Below are 14246 nucleotides of genomic sequence, written 5' to 3'. Positions count from 1 at the left end.
ATACACACTAAGCTGTATCTTATGTTTTGCGGTTAAGGTTTTGGCTCGTCAAGCGATCGAGGGATATGTATTGTGACAGGACATAATCCTCCGAGCCAGTTTAAAACGTTTTCTCTGAGTGAGCATGCTCAATTTAGAAAATGACTTCTCACAATGTTAGCGGAGCATCGGACTTACAGAGACTAAGAATGCACTTAAAATACGCTCAACGAAATTTGCTAATGGAGATAAAATTAATCATGAATAACTTGAGGGTGCATTGCACTTCAACTGAGCTTCTTATGAAGACGATAGAATAAATGTGCATATTTTCCCCAGATTTCAAGAGCTGATTGATGAAAGTCGTCAGTAGAAGGTGGATAAAGAAGATGCAATATGATTCTCTTGAAGTTAGAGTAAGTTAAATATTGTCATCTTCTGGATTATCGAATATCAGATATTAGGTTTGTTGTTGCTGTTGTTGTTTAGCTGTGTTTCACATCTGGGAATCTGAGCAGAGAAGTCTAACATCAACATGGAAGGTACCGCCCCAGAGAGCTCCCTGCTTCTGCAGGCTACAGTTACCTGGCATGTGACAAGTCCAGGTCCCGAGTCACCAGCATGCGCAAGCCATCTTCATTGAAAAAGAGGTTGTTCCCACTGGACAGGATCCCGCACTTCCTAGACGGCTTCGCCCCACTTATCAGTAAGAATCTGTCGGATTCCAGTTGACCTGAGGAAGTGGAAAAACGTGGTTTTACCTGTGACCATAGGTGCAGAGCTGTGTTATATTTGCAAAGAAACATGACCAACGTGTCATGTAGTTTAAAAATGCAAAGCCATAAACACTGAAGGACTCTTTATATGTAGCGAGCAGCATGGAATCACACCTGATGGAGATGTATAATCAACTCCTGAGATGGCTAAGGCCTGACCTATGCTATGATCATGCAATGATTATCAGCTGCCTGCATATGCGTGGGCCTATGGGCAGTGCCCACCTGGCAGTTCGGGGTTGGCAGCCCATGCCTACTTAAGGGCTGGGAGAGAGAGAGAGGGAGAGAGGAGAGAGGAGAAGGAGAGAGGAAAAAAGAAGAAGGGAGAGAGAGAGGAAAAAAAATGAAGAGAGGGGATGAGAGAGAGGTCAAAGAGAGAGGGGAAGAGAGAGAGAAGTGTAAAAAGTCCTGGAATAAAACTGCAGTGAGAAGAGCTCCGGTGGTCGCGTCATTCCTTGCGGGACGAGGGTGGCCATGACATTTATAATAGAAACTTCTTGAAAGTTTTTGACCTTGACTAATATAAAGGGTCACCCCCTCGGAGGAGGGTCTTTTTCCAGGTATTTGTGGCTCACCCAGGTAAGCCCCTCCACATCCAACAGAAGGAGGAGAACTGGTTATCAGGAAGTGGATGAAGCCAGAAGAGAGACAGGGAGGGCACACACCCCACCCCCGATGTCTCCACTCTAATGCCAGGGCAGTGTCCGAGGAATAACACAATATCTTTGAAAGGTGAATTTTTTTTAAACTTAAAGAAATTTAAAAACAATTTAACAGTTGGATGTCTTTCAAAGCCAGTTCTCAAATCTACTCAGATATGTACCTTAGAGGTGGTTTGTTCTTTCACTGTGGTAAAATACACAGAACATGTCTACTGTATTAACAATTTAACTGTGAATAATCCAGGGGTATGCAGTGTATTCCTGATGTAAAACCTTCGCTAGCAACTGCTTTAAGGTTTTCATCTCCCAAGGGGAAGCCTAGACCAAAAAGCATCCTTCTCTCCTGCATCTCTGGCAACCAGCTACTCTGTTTTCTACCTCCAAGAAGTGACTTATTTGGTATGTTTCACACAAACAGAACATATAATGCATGTATTTGCCTGGTTTCCTTTGTTTATTATATTATTTCCATACATATACATTGTAGCATCTGTCAACAGTTCAAATGTTTTATGGAAGTGTAATGTTTCATCTTACATTTGTACCTAAATCTGGTTTTAATTTGTATTATAAAACCACGAATATATTAAAAATCTTATAGAAAATAGAGAAAAATGAAGTCTTTTTGGTCTGATTACATTAACATAGATATGGTGGTATATTCGACCATCGTATGAATATGTTTAATCTAACGTTTGGGAATAGTGCATCTACAATTTAGATGTCCCCCAATTATTACTTTATAATATCTGTTTTTCTCTGTTGTTGTAACACTATTATCCCATGTAGTGATGTCAAATTCTGGGTATTAAATCAAGGTGTGGAAAGGAGGAGGGGCCGCCTGAAGAGTTGACAGAACTTGGATTTCTGAAAAATTCATTCCTATATCCAAGCTTATCCTCTGGAAATATTCTCTCAATTGGCATTTGTCAGAAATTAGATGTAGTACAAAAAGTGGTGCAGATATAGTAGTTGTGACAGGATGGACAAGACCCGAACATGCCCAGCCAACCAAGTCCCAGCAGGAAGAAGAAGGGGGTTGGGTGTGAAGGGTCATCCTAGCCAAGACGCCACCAGCAGATGCCATTGTTGGGAGTTAGAGGCATGTTTCTCTAAGAGTACAGCCCCTGATAAAACCTCTCCCCAGTGGAAGGCCCCACATTCAAGACTATTGGGGCAGTAGAAACTTGGTAACTAAAGGATTCAAAGCTGGGTGGGAAGGGAAGAGGGTGGATGGGTAGATCCTAGAGTGTTAGAGCAGGGAGGTGAATATCAAAGCACGTTGTACAAAACTCTCAAAGAACTAATAAGTGTATTTTAAAAGTTAAAAATAATTATTTAAATATAATTAATATAATTAATTAAAAATTGTTTTATTTTTCTTATAGATTCTCATGTGTATCTCATCATTAGTATCAGGATATTAACGATCCAACATAAATGTTGAAAAATAAAAGAAAGTTTACAAAAATCATGGTGAAAATAACCTTTAGTTTATCAATTAAAGTCTTACTCTCCCTCACTAACCATGGTTTCAAATATAGCCCTATCAATTCAGAAAGAAATGGACTTTCGTGTATTTGCGGTTGTAACAACAATTATTAAAATACGAACAAGCGGTTAAATCACCATCACAGCTTGGGCTTACAAGCAAACTCTTCCAAAAGCTACACGGGATTTAGGAGAGAAGCTTACCTTCAAAGTCGTCTTTGAGGAAGTCAGGATTTTTGGTGCTAATTTTGCAGGTTGGACCAGAATAGCCTGGGTCACAGATGCACTTGGTCCCATTGATGCAGCTCCCGTGCCCGCTACACATCTCTTCGCACTGGGGACCAATGTAGACATTGTCGATGGCCCACGTGACGGGCTGCGAGCCGGCAGGGTAAAATCCCTGGTACCATCGGAAACGCACAGACCTGGAAAACAAGGCCCGAGGGGCTCAAAGTTACTCAAGGGAACAATACATCTTTAGCGCATCTGGTCCACAAACAATGGAAATTCCTACTTATGTATCAACTCAAGAGGAAGGAAACATTGTTAAAGAAAAGAGAAGAAAATGAGACTTGCCATTTCAGTACAATGCAACTTTTCTTTTTTTAACAGTAGGGTCACTGTTTCTCTAGAACCTTCTGAGTTTTACCAGTTAGTGAAAACGGCACCCCACCCATCTTCCTACCCTTCCAACACCGGCTCTCTTGGTGAAGACGTCTCTCTACTGTCAACACTCTGCATAACTATCCTAAAAAAAAACCCGATGTAAAACCCACAGAGCATAAACTCAACCCTGATCCATTTAACATGCACAATCCTGTGACATTTATACACCACCAATGCTGTCTGCCCTTATCGAGTTCCAAGGCATTCCTGCACCCTGAAGGAAACCCCAGCAGCCTTTCCACATTTTCTGTTTCCAGGCAACCGCCAGCGCCCTTCCTGTCTCTGTGGATGGACCCACTCTGAGTCTGCTACAGCAATGAAACCATGCAACATATGGTTTGCGTTCAGCGACATCCATTCAGCATTAATGTCTTCAAGGGCCATCCACTTCCAGCAAATACCAGACGTTCCTCCTCTTGACGCTCCATCTCAGGGATTTACGGGGATTTTTCAGCTCACTCATTCATTGGTTTGATTGTTCCCACCTTTGGGCTGTGGAGAACAGGGCTGCTGTGAACATATGGGGAGTGTTTGTTTAAGTCCTTTTCAGTTCTGCGAAGGATGGTCGTGGAATTGCTAGGTCTTAGGTACATGGGTACCTTTCCCGTAATGGTGATGGCATTTCCACCATTACAGTACTACAACTGGAACAACTGGAGTTAACTTAAAACACGCCAATGTCTTCTATCAAGAGGGGGCTTGTAGCAGCTAACGTCTATGTCTCCTTTGTTATACCCTTTCATGGCGCCCAGCATAGTGTTTCTGACACAGTAGTTGCTCTTGAGTTCAGCCTGGATATGGAGAGAGTTCTAGGCCAGCATTGACCCTGTTTAAAAAAAAAAATACGAAAACCCAAAAACTAACCTAACCTAACCAACTGACCACCACACTGCCCGCAGTTCCCCAAGTCACCACCATCACCAAAATTGGCAAAAGAATTATCTTATAATGTTACTGGTGACAATCATGTCCCTGAAAATTATCTATGTATTTAACTAGATTAACTAAAAGTCCAGAATAACATATTTTTAAAACATGTCTAAAACTCAGTTCAAAGAAGTTGGAATTATTTTAGAGGAGACGGGCATTGAATGGATCCTGGGTACTTCTTTTAGTACCCCATGAATCTATCCATCTTCTGGTTATCACACAGGCTCAATTCTGGATAGTTTCCGTTTGAGAAACAAATCAGAAGTGAAACACTAGGGTTGGGCATGGGTGAAGAGAAGGAAGTCTGTGAAGCTTCTGCGGCGTGGCAGAGAATATTGCAGACATATTCAGGTTCTCACATGTAGGCTCACTGTTTCTATCAGGAGCTCAAAACAGACCCCAATGCCAATACATAATTAAACCAGGTTCTCCTAGACTTGTCCAAGTTTAGTCTTGGCAAAAGCACTCCTTACCTTTTGAACTCTCAGACTGCTGAGCTGAGGGAAACGCTTGGAGTTTTCCTTTTAATGAAAGCCTACATGGATTTTTTTTTTGAACTTATTTATTCAAATGTTCTGAATACAGATGAGCCACCCCGGCTGGGCATTTGTTAGTGTTCACCCACCTTGGCACAGAAACCTCAAGGGCTGTGACAAATGGGCTCTAGCCTGCTTTGGCTGCGGTTCCCTTCGGCTGAAACATTACTGTGAAAAATTCTCATTGTCATCCTCCTGGCAAATGACGGCACCTGCTCCCCGAGCCAGCCCTGTTCAGAGGGTCTTCTCTTTAAGATACACACTTGAAATTTCAGGTACGTCACCCTGTCTCCATCAGGGTTGACTCATCACAAAAATGCACAAAGCAGAAACAACGGGGACGTTCTCGGGGAAAAAGACTCTAGACTGAAAGACACAACGGTGATGTGAATAAAATTATTTGAAAATTCAACTCGTGTTTTGAATGTAAGCATTATGGAGGGGCTGTTGATTTGAGAGTGGGGGCATGGAAGGAACTGGAGGGAGGGGACATTGAAGGGCTGGGGGGGGGAGAAGAAAGGGGCAAGTGATACGATTATATTTTAATTAAAATGTAAAAATATCTCTAAAAACTTAGCACTGAAAACAAAGCCATATTATTTGTGTATGTGTGTGATCATATGTGTATCCAGTGTCCATTAAGTCACAGAAAATGGTAAGTTAGCATCACACACTCACACACACACACACTCACACACACACACACACACACACACCCTTCAGCAGCTAGTATTTATGCTACTGTTAAGTCCCATGCTGAATTCAAACCACAGAATGGTTCACTGAGCTGGAGAAAATTTCACTTTTGCCTTCCAGCAATTCATGCCTGTGTGGGTTTTAAGAACAGGACTAATTTTCTTTTCTTCAGACAAGGATGAGGCATTATTATGAAGACAAATTTTTCCCTCCGCAGATATGGCTGAAAATAGTTTGGGATGATACAATTCTGAGAGTGGGCATGACACCTCACCAACTTCATCCCTTTTCATAGAAATAAAATGACATGGAATACGAGCAACACACAGTCTCAGTTCTTTACATTCTGAAGGCCTTTTTTCTTTCCAAAAATGGATTTCCTCCAGTGGGTGAAATTGAGATATCTGTATTTTCCTTGTGCACGTGTCCAAGATAAGCTGCTAGGCTCATATGGCCCAGAGGAAGCCGTCAGCGAGGCGTGGCCCTGCCGTTTGGTCCTCCTGGTGTGGGCAACCTGCTCTGCTTTTCATTCACAGATCTCTTGGCTGACTCCACATATGTCAGGTAAGATTATTTGCACGGGGGACCTTGCTGAAGCACGTCTTGGGCAGTACACCACAGTCATGGCTATAGCCTATCTTGGGCCCTTTCTTAACTAGGAAGTCAGAGTAAAGCAGAAGCCCACGGAAGAGGAGACTGGGCACTTCACAGCATGCACATGATGGAGTCGATCAAAAGTGTGTGTTTCATTCTGCTTCCATGGTCGCAAAAATATAACATGAGTTGGGTAGCTCATAAATGACAACATTTAGTATTTTCTCATCACCTAGAAGTTGAAGATCAAGGAGCTAGCGCAGGGGCTGCTAAGGGCTTGCTTTAAAGTTCAAACTTGATGCTATCTAGTTTAGTTGTGTCTTCCTGTGACGCAAGAGGCAAAGGGGTTTTCTGGGACTTCCCTAATGAGAGCTGTAATCCCATTTATGGCTTAATGACCTCTCCTAAGGCCACTCTGTCTAATGATATGACCTTAAGGGCTATGATTCCATCCTGTGAATTTTGAGGTAACACAGTCAGCCCATAAGAGAGTCTAAGTGGTTGAGCCCCAGGCTTTTCCCATGCCCAGTCTGTCAAGGAGTGCTCTCCCAACTCTTGACCTGATTGACTTTCAGATTTTATTTCTAGGAGACTTGGAATCAAGGGTTCTAGGAAACAAGAATCATGATCTATTTGATGTTGATGGCAGGATGATAAAAACAAGGACCACAAAGTCCCTGGCATCTTTTCATTAAGTTCTTCTGTGTTCTAAGTGGAAAATGACTGACTTCAGATAGACTCGTTTTTCTTTTTGCTGAGACACTTTCCCCTGTCTACTTCTTCTGTGATCATCTCTCTCTGATCAATGGGAGTTCAGCATCAAGCTGGGTGGTGTTCTATCATTTCTGTGAGCTCCAGAATGTCTCCTCACCCCCTCTGACTTTCACTTAGAGTCTAGAGGTCATTCTGTCTAGTGATACCTGCGTGCGAAGAAAACACTGGATGTTCTACACTGCCTTCATGCTGTATCAAGAGCCTTAGACAACAGGAAGTATTTAAGGTCTTAATAATCAAATAATGAAAACTGCTCTAGGGAGGTAGTGAAGGGTGGGTGGGTTATGCCCCAAGACAACGCTAACTTTTGAAAATGCACTTTCAATCTTTGCGAAGACTACCAAGTATTAGTTTTGTCTGTAGACAAAAGAGGTCTAATTATGCCTAGTTTCACACGAGAATGAAACATCTAGTTCCATCTCGAAAGTACGATAGCAGTACTTTATTCTTTTTGATATACACTGAGAAAAGTGAACATTATTCTAAAACAGTCGTTCCCAACCTGTGGGCCATGACCCCTTTAGGGGCGGAATGACCTTTTCACAGAGGTAGCCTAAGACCATGAGAGAAGCACAGATATTTACATTACAATTCACAGCAGTAGCAAAACTACAGTTATGAGGTAGCAATGATATAATTTTATGGTTCGGGTCACCACAACATGAGGAACTATGTCAAGGATCACAGCATTAGGAAGGTTGAGAAGCACTGTCTCAGAGAAACCGATTCCTAGGCTGGCTGCTGCCTTGACCCCTCCTCTCTGTCTCTTCCTCATGGTATAAGCTTTATTTTTGGAAACTACCATCTTCATTTCCTCTAGCTGAGAGGAGAAGTCCTTTATCTCCAAGCAGCTTTTCATCAGAAGAGACAAGTATAATGTTACGAGAATGCTGAGGGAGGTTGAAAAAGTAAAAAAACCCAAGGGGAAAGTGCTAATGCTTTTTATTAGATGCCTAGAACTGACTGTGGGCTTCCAGCTTCCACACATGAACACGGGGGTGTGTATGAATGCATTGCATTTTTTACTGTATTTATAGCGTGAGGTGAGAGCCCATGGGAAGAGGGTCAAAATGATGAGAAAAATATGTTTTATCTTGTTTCCTTTTGATTTGCGAAGGATGCATGGGAAAGGGATCTCAAGCAACGCAATCCACAGCACGCTCTTCAGTTCATCCTTAAACCAGGCACGAGTAGCTACATTGTCTCTTTTTCCTGCCTCAAACGTCTACTGATCCGTTTCAAGCCGAGAGCCGAAAAGAAATACAAAGTGATATTTTCTTCCTGGAAATGGCAAGTGAGTGACAGATCGTCAAATGAAAACCCCACGTGGTGCCAGGCGTCAGACCCTCACCCGCAAAGGTGCAGCTTCCCGAAGTGCACGACTTCCCTCCGCCAGCCCTGGGTGGTCCCGGCGTAGTAGGTGCTGCCCGGGTGGTGCTCGGTGGAGCACAAGGAGCTGACGTGGACGCTGCTGTGGTAGCAGAGGGGGAGCAGGAGGTGCCAGGTGGCTCCGAAGTCCCTGGAAAATTCCAGTCTGACTGGATCAGCAGACGAACTATCAGTGGAGCATCCGACATTGATCTTGGGAGGAAAGAAAAAGTGGCACGGATTATCACGCCATGTTTCCTGCCGCCAATCTAATCCTTGGCAAGTGTCTCACTGAGATACGTAACTCTGAAAGATCTATTTTGCACCGATGACATTATATATTATGTTTAAATTACATTTTTTTTCATAAGGAACCTAAAAAGGTCTCAAAAAATTTTTCTCTCATGTTACAAGAAACATAAAATGGACAAGAGAAAGGTTGAGATAACGCCAGATTTTACCTTTGGCCCATTTTTTAAAAAAATCATCGTCAAGAAAATAACAAAGAGTGCTCCCTCCCTAACAGCTCCCTTAGCAGTTTACTATTATTATTGACCAGGAAAGATTTTCAAAAAGTTGGAAATATTCAGGATGGACAGCATTCTGAGGTAGCATTCGCAGTGAGAGGACAGTGATGATTAAGAAAATAAATCCACTCACTTCTGCAGCTACTCTGTGCGTGTCTTCTTCAACACGCATGTGCCTGGTGCGTGTCAGAGAATCGAAGATCTGCTTTGTCGTTTCCAGCATGTAATACAATATCTTAAACGCTAACCCGCATGCTAACGTAACACAGCACCTAAAAGTCTAACCCACATATTGGACACTGGATATTTAGATTCTTTTTTCAATCTAATGGCAATTTGCAACTTCTGACCTTTCCCCTTCCTCTCTCTCTCCCCCTTCCTTCCTGATAAGCCTCTTTCTGCTAAATGCATGATAATTTTTCTGTGCCGTATCTCCTCTTTCCAAAGAATATTTTCTTGCTATCACGCCATTATGGTAACTGATTATTAACGTGTAGTGAGTGGAGTGGAGGGGGAAGGACACAGAGCAGGGAGGGTGTGGCTATCGCTTTATCTTCTGATGAACAAGCAATTGGGACTTGATGAACTTTTGGTAAAAATGCTACCTTTTCTTAGCATTTAAACCACAGATATCAGCACAATGTCTCTTACCACCTAGAACACTGGCATAACAAACCTTTTATTCTGGTGACTTTACTCAAGTGTTTCAAATATGCAAATGCTTTGATTATGGGTTTAGTTCCTTGACAAATATAAGGAATACATGAAATGACAACTACACATGGTAAGTATATTTAATACTGTAAAAATAGTGTGATACTGTTTTATATGTAAAATTTACAGTATGATAAACATTCCTGTATGTCTGTTGGTACCGTACAGACTATAGCTAGAGTGACCTAGGTCCTAAGAAATTTAAATTTTAAATAAGAACTGTGAAAAGTAACAAGACCACAAGAGCATTCTTTCACATTTTTATAATTTTAAAGTAATTAATTTCAACACTTGCTATAGTAGATAGGAGGGAATCTGTGTTACAAGTAACTATTTCTGAAACAAACATTAGTATAATAAATTGGTCCGATAATAAAGTAAGCTATGACCCACAGACCTTTTATGACTTTATACACAACTAGGAAATCACAGTGTGTGAAATTATCTAAGACTTTCCTCTTCCTGCTGATGTTTTTTGTTCAAGGTAAGATGTAAAGCGTTCCCAATAGGACAGCGTCAGTACCTCAAACTGGATGATGGTGTTCTCGTTTACAATTAGGTCCCGGGTGGTAATGGAGTGCTCACCAATTTCACTGGACACAAACACCATGGCTGAGTCTTCCTCGCTGGACATCGGGAAAGCAAAGGGAAACTGGTTAGGGCAAGAATTCCTCCTGATGTGTATGGAGCAATGATTTCCCTTTCAGCATTTCAGCCTAGTACTTACGGAGCTCCCTTCGAAGAGTACGGACAATAAAGACCGATGTTTCCCCCTGGGTAGAAAAACCAGTTGTCTTCTCGGGGCCCAAAGTCGAATGTATCCAGAAGCATCACGGGGTTGTTCAAATTGTTTCCGTCGACAATGAAGTCATCAACAATCCAGATTTCTTCTTTCTTTCCTGAGAGAGTTTTGGATAAATAAAGTTTTTTTGTTGTTGTTTTTTGTCCCCCCCCAATAAGAAAATTGGATTTTCTCATTGAAAGAAAAAAAAAAAAGCCACTAGCAGGAGAAACCGAGTGGCAACAGTTTCAGCATATGGTTCCCAGACGAAACCCACAAGCCACATGGCAGCCCGTTCACAGCGATCAAAGTGTGAGGAAAATAAAGCTTGCAGCCATATGAGACGAACACAGAACAGCCGTGCTAGCTCAGGGAGGGCCAGTGAGCGGCTTGTGCATATGCCCTGGACTTTTAGTCCGAGCAGGGCCACGGGCCTGTGGGAGTGAAACCATCCACCTCTGTCTCTCCTCACTCCTACCGTGGCCCTAACTCTAGGGGTTTTCTTTAGTTTCTTGTTTTGAAAGCGTTTGATGAATGTAATAATAAAAAAAAAAAATAAAGTAAGCATTTCAAATGTAACATAAGGCCCAACATCGTCTAGATTTTGAAACTGGGTGTATTTCTTTTTCAGAGTTGTGTTTTATCCTTAAGTAAAATTCATGAGTACAAAGTATCAGGTAAAAATATATTTATAACATGTACACTTTATATAATTTCAAGTGCACTTTATATCTTATACATATGAATCCATTTAAACAAAAATCTACCATGATTGTATCTATCTTACAACATGTTGAAGTTTTATTTTATTTACTTACTTGTCATAAAAAATACATAGGCTTTATTTTAGAGACATAAGTATATTTTTCCTACTCATTTCTGTTACTTCTGCTTAATACATTGTCATTGTACTTATTTAGGCAGTTAGATGCATGTCTTTGCAAAATCTGGCCCTTTAGAGTCAATATTAATAGAACTATAAGAAATAGCCAAAGTTAGAAATCTGAAAACCTTCTGTAAATGTGAAATGCTTGATGTGAGACACTGCCTGCTTGGTCTACATGTGAGACACTGTCTGCTTGGCCTGGATGTAGACACTGCCTGCTTGGTCTAAGGTCCTTCCACTTTTTCTAGGCATTCTATGATAATCTGCTTCACTTATGAAATGCCATTGAGAAGAATGGTAATTCCTAAATAAATTCAACAAAAACATAGTTGCAGTTGGTGAGGAACTAATGGCAATGATGGATTATTAGTAAACAAAGCAAAACAAAACACCCAGATTCTGTGGCTCACAATGTAATCCTGGCAACTCAGAGGCTGAGGCAGGAGGATCTTGAATTTAAAACTGCTCTGAGCTGTCTAGTGGGTTTTGGGCCAGCCTGGGAGTGAAGGTAAAGACGTCTCAGCCAGAACCAAATGAGGACTAAAGCAAGAATTCATCAGTCAATTATACAAGGTGAGAAGGAGACATAAAGTTCAACATTCCATGAAGAGTGGTCAAAAGGGAAGCGTGTAAATTTGTGGCGTGCACAGTCCATGTGCCTCTCAGGCCATCCTTTCTCCATGTCTTAGGAACAAGACCATTAACACGCGGCCATCGGTTTTGATCAAAACAGAACGCATGCATTTTTACCATTGCTGTATGGCTGCCAGAGTCTGAATCTTGTAGCGTTGGTCTGGGCGCTATTCGGCAAGGGAACGTTAATGAAAAGTATGCTGGTTGTTTGAGGGAAGTAGAACTCATCCATCAGGTGCCAGGTGATTCCTCCATTGACAGAGAACTGTAAGAGGATGGAGTGGGACCTCTCTGGAGTACCTAGGGAGGAGACAGCACAGGCATACAGCACACCGTGACGAGGACATGGTCCGCTCCGAGCTGATGTTGGGGGCATCAGCCCTTGAGCCTGCTTAGATTCACACAGAGACTTTCAGCTCCAAACACTTCAGTGGCAACTGAGAGTGGTTGTAGGTAGAGCCTGTGTATGAGTATACTTTAAAAAGTACACCAAATGTAGACAGTCTTTCTCTTATATGTGCGTGACACACATGCGCACTTGTATCTGCACACATTCTCCCTCCTTCCCTCCTTTTCTCCCTCTTTCCTTCTCCCTCCCTCCCTCCCTCCCTTCTTTCCTCTCTCCTATATCTAGGCGACACCAAGTAAAAACTTATTCATTCTGCTGACATCACAGTTTTGCAAATGTTGAAACGTTTAAATCAAGGCAATATAAATAAAAATCACGTGAAAATGCCATATATCTATAGTGACTATTTTTAAAGAAAATGATTAATTACATATGAAAAGTCAGAAAGACCAAGGAGTGCTTTGGGAGCATTCACATCTGTAAAATAAACCCAAAATGCTCAAATATTAATAATTTTTAATTTAAAATTCTGGTAGCTAGAAAGCAGCGGCGGGGCCATTCAAGGACGTGACAGTAAGTTTACCAACCAGCACGGTGACCACATCTGTATTAAATGGCTTAGAACAGCCGTGATTGCGCCACCGTGGCAAGAAGAACTTGAGCCAAGATCACTTGAGAACAGTGAAGCTCAAGGGCTTTCTCTTTATGGGGGAGAGACTGTGCACAGGGCAACTTTCATGAAGGAAAAGGATGCATACCACGGGAGCAGCTTACCTTTGGCTATAAACCTCAGTGAAAACTGGACATACATAGTGTTGGTGCAGTCTAGGTCCCTGGAGATAAGCATTCTTAGTCCCTCCTGAAAACAAGAGAGAAAGGAACCTTCTGTCACTTGCGTAATTACTTCTGCTTTATATACTTACCCTGCATTAATTAGTTAGGCAATAGTGACATGGTTAGAAGTCACGGTAGCTACAGATGATGAGCGGCAATGTTTTGTCTAGCTTAAAAGGACAAAAGGAAGATATCGCCTTCTCTTAATGCCCTCATTTTATGTGATTAAGCAACACATTTTTATTATCCCACCTCTGATGCATACTTTTTGTGACTACTATTAAAGGTGGTGCAGAAACAATAGCACTGTCCACTGCTGGCATTTCCAAAACCTTGTCATTTGGTGGCAGCGTGTTGTGAGAGAAATGAAGAGGAAAAGATGAATCCGCGCTCCCGCTGGAGGCCAAGAACTAATGGCTAACTTTTCCAGGGCTCCAAGGAGTCCGGGGAACTCACTACTGCTTTGCCTGCTCTGCCAGCCCCAGGAGGTTCTCACACAGGCTGACACAATGCCCCAGTTGCTCGAGTTAAATAAGGCAGAAGGAAGCCAGGTCCCCATGCCTAGACAGCAACCACTCAGGCAGAGAAGCCACGCATCGAGGAAAACGACCGCATTAGCCGTAGTCATTTTTTCTGCTAATTAACTATTTCTGGTTGCCTGAGATCGACATCTCAGAAGGCTGCTGTGTATGTAGAGGGCTGTGGTGATAGCCGGTACATTTCACTGTGCAGAAGTCCCAAGGTCCAAACAGGCTTTAGTTTCTCAGCTGAGCCTGCTGAGTTAAGTGACTTTTCAGCAGTCTGTGGCTGAGACAGCACCAAATGACTTCCTCATTATCAACTAAAGGCCAAATGCTGTATTAGTTAGGAAAGTAAGTTTTCCCCTCTCCTTCATGTTTATCAAGGATGACTGTCACGACTGTCTAACAGATGAAATAACAAACATAGATGGAGTGCCTATAACATGCTGGGTTTTAACAGACACTTTACTAAGTATTCCTAAGAGGAAGATTATTCTCATGTTGCAAATGTGTGTGTGTGTGTGTGTGT

The 14246-nt window shown here is 42.1% G+C and overlaps 1 protein-coding gene across 1 annotated transcript in view; it reads right to left on the bottom strand.

The window, feature by feature from the left end:
• The window catches only part of Reln (reelin), a 445074-nt gene that overhangs the window by 65140 nt on the left and 365688 nt on the right, over positions 1 to 14246 (bottom strand). The window contains exons 37-43 of the mRNA XM_041668128.1: positions 13137 to 13221; positions 12131 to 12313; positions 10441 to 10612; positions 10237 to 10339; positions 8456 to 8685; positions 3113 to 3333; positions 565 to 712 (exon numbers count right to left, since the gene is read on the bottom strand). Coding sequence (XP_041524062.1) covers positions 565 to 712; positions 3113 to 3333; positions 8456 to 8685; positions 10237 to 10339; positions 10441 to 10612; positions 12131 to 12313; positions 13137 to 13221 — 1142 coding nt within the window. The remainder of the gene's footprint in view (positions 1 to 564; positions 713 to 3112; positions 3334 to 8455; positions 8686 to 10236; positions 10340 to 10440; positions 10613 to 12130; positions 12314 to 13136; positions 13222 to 14246) is intronic.

The sequence above is a fragment of the Microtus oregoni genome, unplaced genomic scaffold (assembly GCF_018167655.1).
Source record: "Microtus oregoni isolate MIOR12 unplaced genomic scaffold, Mior012 000018F_ref0000195, whole genome shotgun sequence".
Classification (NCBI taxonomy): domain Eukaryota; kingdom Metazoa; phylum Chordata; class Mammalia; order Rodentia; family Cricetidae; genus Microtus; species Microtus oregoni.
The sequence above is the reverse complement of the archived record's forward strand: the minus strand, read 5'-3'. Positions and strand labels throughout refer to the sequence as shown.